The sequence below is a fragment of the Cricetulus griseus genome, chromosome 3 (genome assembly GCF_003668045.3).
Source record: "Cricetulus griseus strain 17A/GY chromosome 3, alternate assembly CriGri-PICRH-1.0, whole genome shotgun sequence".
Lineage (NCBI taxonomy): Eukaryota > Metazoa > Chordata > Mammalia > Rodentia > Cricetidae > Cricetulus > Cricetulus griseus.
In genome coordinates this window covers 54,493,623-54,499,622 of record NC_048596.1, presented here as the reverse complement: position 1 = coordinate 54,499,622, position 6,000 = coordinate 54,493,623, and the positions used below count along the sequence as shown (strand labels likewise).

The 6,000-nt window shown below is 41.4% G+C and overlaps 1 protein-coding gene across 1 annotated transcript in view; it reads right to left on the bottom strand.

Annotated features, from left to right (window-relative positions):
- Positions 1–232: 232 nt before the first annotated feature.
- LOC113830712 (RNA-binding protein 4-like) overlaps positions 233–6,000 on the bottom strand; it is a 7,856-nt gene continuing 2,088 nt past the window's right edge. The window contains 3 exon segments of the mRNA XM_027408668.2: positions 233–658; positions 2,454–2,841; positions 2,843–3,132. Coding sequence (XP_027264469.1) covers positions 2,455–2,841; positions 2,843–3,132 — 677 coding nt within the window. The 3' untranslated portion in view covers positions 233–658; position 2,454.

The window sequence follows — 6,000 nt, the reverse complement described above, 5'->3', positions numbered from 1 at the left end:
CATTGAAACAAGGATTCCTGCTTGAGTTCTTCTGCATAACCTCTTCCCTTTATTACCTAAAGGTCCTACTATTTTTTTTTTTAATTTTTTTAATTTAAAGACCTCTACAGTGTTACTCACCCAAAGCTAAGTAGCTCAAACTTTAAACACACCCCATCTTCTGTTCAGGGTACAAATAAACAAAGAATCCAGAAACTAATTCAAATAAGAACTTTCTCAAAGCACACATACCCTAATTTGAAAAACCATTTATTTCACTGGAAAGGGATCCAAATCTCTAGGACTAGCCTTTGGGCCAAGAAAAAAAAGAAAACCTGGAGCAGTGATTCTCAGTAAGGTCATCCCCAAATCCAATACGCACTATAGTCAGGAGGCAGGGAAGAGAGAGCACAGCCACCACCAGTTTCTGCAGAGGCGGCATGCTGGGAGAACAGAGCATGAATGGGAAGAAGCTACAGAAGAATAAACAGGAGAACAGAAAACTGAGCAGCAAAGAGAATAGAAAAAACAAAGTCTCAACTTAACAAAGTAAATTAAGGTCCATGGTTCCTGAGGGACTGAACGCACAGAGCCGAGAACGTCCCGGAGATGGGGTACCACGAAGGGTGTATTCTCATGCACAACCGCAGCTTGGAATTTCAGCCCACACACATCCCACCTGAAAGAGAGCACAGTACAGGGGCTTTACAGCAAAGCTCAAAAGCGCTTTCCCACCTAGAAACTTCAAAGAACATCTTACAAAGTCATACCTTAATACTCACTTTTAAGTTTACTTGAACCCTTCCCTAGTATTAACATAATTTCTAAAAATGAGAACAGTCTGAAGGTCAGAGAATCATTGGGAAGGCTAAACAGTCCCCCAGTAAAGGCCTTTCTCCAAATTAAACAATTTTTTCATGATAGTAGGCGAAGACATTCTATTACTTTCTATGTTAACATTACTAGCATTCTCAAGAGATGTTAATCCCACAAACTCAGAGAACAGAACAACAGGAAAGTTCCAATTAGCCTCTGAGGTTAAAATTCAACAGTATGTTTCAATCTAAGAATTACTGCCAAGGACAGAGTATCAATCAAGAACTAGAAAAAAGTTGCATCAACTGAACAAGTTTGAAGGTTTATATATCCAACTTTAAAAGAAGGCACTGGAGAATGTGTAAACTACATCAAGTCAAGTTTCTCTTCCAGCACAATCCAAGTCCACGAACCCAATCAGTCACTTGGACCACCCAATGGACCTGGACAAGCCACATACCTTCTGCCTTAATATGAAAGATGACAAAGTATCTGTATACAAGATTAAGGGTCTATGACAATGTCAGGAACACAGTAGGGCTCCTCAAACCTAAAAGAACTGAAAAGTGCCCCAAGTACAACAGCAATCTCAAAAAACCTAGAGCCCAAAGCTGACAAGAAACATCAAAAGAGGATGTATTCAAAATAGAAGCACCACCATGGTGGTAAACACCTATCTCAGCACTCAGGGTCGAAACATAATTGCCGCAGTTCAAGGTCAACTTGGGCTACAAAGTGAGACTGTCATGGTCAAATGGATTCAGGTGAAGTTGTGAGTATTAAATGTCCTTAACTAATGGGAAGATGAGGAGGTGATATGCTCATGGTGAAGTTCCTATAAGCCTAGATGCCACTATTACCAAGGAATAAACACAGGTATGCATGTAAACTTACACTGCATTATTACCCTAATCAAAAGATGTCAAACCCAGGGTCAAAAATTAAAAATCTGAATAAAATAAGAGATTACAACACAATAGAATAGAAGATAACAAAACTGGACTCTTAAGAACATGAAGCTGGACTAGGCAGCTAAGTTGACTTTGAAGTTCATGCCAGACTTCCTTACGCTGAGAAATGTTTTCTACTATTTTATCACTAAGTTCTTTAAATGCCTAAGACAGAGAAGAAACCTTTGAGGAATATTCTTCAAGATTAAGATGATACCATTTTGTAGGTCTTCATAGGATTTGAACAATAATAACCAGTTAACTTTACATTAGTGGTCCTACAAACCTTTTCACAGCATAATGCAATACAGCAAACTCAAAAACAAACAAACAAACAAAACTAGTGCCACACAGCTAAGAAACTCAACAGACTCTGAGAAGCAGCTCACCTAATGTCTGGATCCCAGGTCAATTACAGCACACAGATTTGACCCAAGATTCACCAGTACACCATTGTTTGCTGTTCCAGACACAAATACAATGAGAATGACTCCCACTATTAGAAGTCCTGGAAAAATAGGCACAAGAACAAAGGATGTTTACTTCATACTTCAGCATTTAAGGACTTGTCTATAAACTGAACCATGATAGTAACCTCACATTAGCCCTACAGAAGGCAAGCAAGCAGAGCAAGCAGCCTAATTGGAGCCTTCTGAGGCCACAGGAGGGATGGTAAAACCGACAGAGGACACCCCCCCACACTCTCACCTCAAACTTTAAAAGGCTGAGTACCGCGCCCGATCCGCATACTGCTCCCGCTCATACCGGGCCATGTCGTACAGGGAATTCCGCATGGCTGCTGAAGCTTGGGACAACTCACTGTCATGCCCGTAACCGTAGCCCTCTCCAACAGTGGGGACTGGGCCTGCAGCACGACGCAGGGGGCTCCGATCCCGCCCGTAATATGAAGTAGAAGCTGCAGTACAAGCAGCAGCTGCTGCTGCAGCAGCAGCAGCTCCTGAAGGCGGCAACAGATGTCTATTGTAGGGATCGAGAGAGGTGGAGGTGAGGTGACTGGCCATGGCTGTGTTCTGGACTTGTGGCAGCTGGGACAGAGTCTGCTCTGCATAGTTATATGCAGACGCAGCTGCAGCTGCCACTGCCTCATAGGACCGGGCAGCACGGCAGCGCTTGTAGTAGGCATCGAGCGCTCCGTACGTGTTGTTGTAATACAACGAATCCCCATAACTCATGGTGTAAGGCGTGCGCACTGCTCCATACTGCTCATTATACTGCTCAGTCAAGTCAGCCACGCGGCCCGAACGGTCTACCGGGCACTCTTTGGACCAGTGCCCCTCTTTCCCGCACCGATAGCAGCCGCTCTGGTCTCCCATCCCGGGCGCAGTCCTAAGCCGGCTGGTGGACAACTGCACGTGCATTCGTTTGCCTTGAAGAAACAGACGCAAGAAGGGTTGCTATCACGAAGTAATAGCCCAAGCCCCTACCCCAGCCACTGGTCACAGAATGGCTTTACCTAAAAAATACTTGGTTTGTGAAAATTTGCCAAAAAGATTTTCTTTGGGGAAGGGAGAAACCCAACATACAGACCCAGTATAAATGACCTGATTTCAAGCAAAGGGTAACCAGATGAAGAAGAAATATTATAGCTATCAACACCAGCTTACTGTTTAAGAATTCTACTCTTGCTCAAAAAGGAGAGATTTCACCCACTGCCAAGAAACTAGACAAACAGCTACCCCAATGACCCAATACAAAAGAAACTCAAACAAAAAAGTGCTCCAAAAATTCGACTTTCTCATCTTTTATATCAAGATTACATTAAGTAAGAAAAAACTATTGAGCCAATTTTACGCATGGATACCCCAAATCCAAGAGATGCTAAAGTTACCATCACTTAAGAATGATCAGGATTTGTTCCAAAGCTGAGCCTGGCAGCCAAGTTTCAAACTAGAACTTTGGAATAGTCATGATTAAGAAAGGCTGGGGGCACAAGATGAAGGTCTTCTCTTTAAATTGTTCTTTCTCCTTTAATCATCCTAATAGGGATTATTACAATTTGAATCTCTAGTCAGAGGGTCAAAAGAAAATTGGGCAAGCTGTTAACACATACGCAGGAAGTGATTTTAATAAAAGAGAACAAGAAAGGAACAAAGAATAACCAACAATGTTAGTGAAACAAACTGCTCAAGAGTGGCAGAATTATAGCACTTTTTCCTTTAAGAGATAAGATGAAAAAAGCTGAGCATGGTGGCACACACCTTAATCCTAGTGAGGTTAGAGGATGGTGAAATTGGAGCCCAATCTGTGTTACATAATAGCCTGTCTCAACAATCAAATAAGAACTTTAAATTGTAAGAACATGCTCCAAACACAACCTTTCTTTGAAACTCACAATTGGTATTTTGAAATTGAAATAGTTCTAAAAGCCCTAATAAAAGAAAAGTAGCAACTTTTACAATAAAGATTAAAACGAATCCTCAATCTTTCACCTAAGAAATTTCTAATAATGTCAACAAATTTACTGGCAAATGAATTCAAAAGCAGTCTAAATACAGCAAATTTTTTACAATGTAATGACTCTAATGTACCCAAACCCGATATTAAAAAGAGATAAGAGAAGGGAGCTGGAAGGATAGCACAGTGGTTAAGATCTGGCTGCTCTTCCAGGAGTCAGGTTCTATTCCCAACATTCACATGGCACATCACAATTACCTGTAACTCCAGTTTCCAGGGGATCTGATCCCCTCTTCTAGCCTCCAAGGTGCCAAGCATACATGTGGTACACACGGACGCACACACACACACACACACACACACACACACACACACACACACACACACACACACACACACACACACACACACACGCTCTTAGGCAAACACTCATTTTAAGAAAGTAAAATTTTTTTTTTTAAAAAAATGACTAGAAGGATGAGTTTTCTAACAGCAGAGAAAGTGGTAAATAATCTCACCTGAAAAATCAAAATTAGATCCTAACAAAACACATGAACCGGTAAGCTTAATAAATCTAGGCTGCAGATCATCAAAAGAGCAAAGAGGCAATTAGGTATTTATAGGCCATAACAGACTACCCTGACATTTGCCCGGGATGGGGAACTTTAGGACATAACAAATTAGAAAAAAAAAAAGCAACTAAGAAACAAACATTTAACACAGAGTCACTCACTGATAAACGCCCTAATCCATAAATTTGTTGACTCTGATGTTCAAAAAAGGAACTAAATCTTTTCAATCTAAACTCATGTTTCCTTCATGTAGGCAAGTAAAAAAGAGAATATACCCAATTGTAATAACCTAGAAGGGAAAAGACCAGTCAGGTAAATACCATGAGACAACACAATTTTTGTTTGTTTTTGAGACAGGGTTTCTCTAGAGCCTGTCCTGAAACTCACTCTGTAGACCAGGCTGGCCTTAATCTCACAGAGATCTACCTACCTCTGCCTCCCCTGTGCCAGGATTAAGGGCGTGTGCCACCACCGCCTGGCTCACAAAAAGAACTTTCTTTAGTCCTGGTACTCAGGGCAGAGGCAGGCAGATATATGAGTTTAGCCAGGGCTGCTGTTACACTAAGAAACCCTGTCTTGAAAAACCACCCACACACTTCCACACATGCATGTGTGCGCAAACACACACTCACAGAAGAAAAATGCTTGAGGCTTGGGGAACACACACTTAGAAGAGGCTGGAGGCAGGAAAATGCCTTGAGCCTAACAAGGATAATTCGAAAAGAAGAGGAAGAGATGGCCTCCAGTTGTTGAAAGCCCTGTACTCCATCTTTACCACTGTATGTTTAAGAAACATGACATTAAGGGATATAGTGTAAAATTAACTAAACATGGGTTAGCACCAGAGCGTGAGTTTCAGATACCCAGTTATAAGAATACTTGCCCTCAAACAAACCACACTCTCCTCCCCTTATACACCACCAGTAGACACCACTTCTTTTGTGATTAAAATCAGGTATTATACCAGAATCCTCCACAAAAAACAGTCTTTGCTGCTTCCAATTAAGTTGTTGACAAAATAACTCTCAGCTTTCCAATTAAAAAAACGGAAAGCAAACTAGACCGGAGAGACCTGTGACATTTTTAATAGCACTCAGTAATGCCCATGACACAGGGCACTTATCACATGGGGGAGGAGGGAGGAGAAGTATCATCAGACTCTCAGAAAGGTTCAATTTAAGGGAAATGAACAAAGATGACAGTAAAGCACTGTTCAACAAAAGCATTACTGAAAAAAAGAACGAGCCACTACTTTGTGTTAATATAGC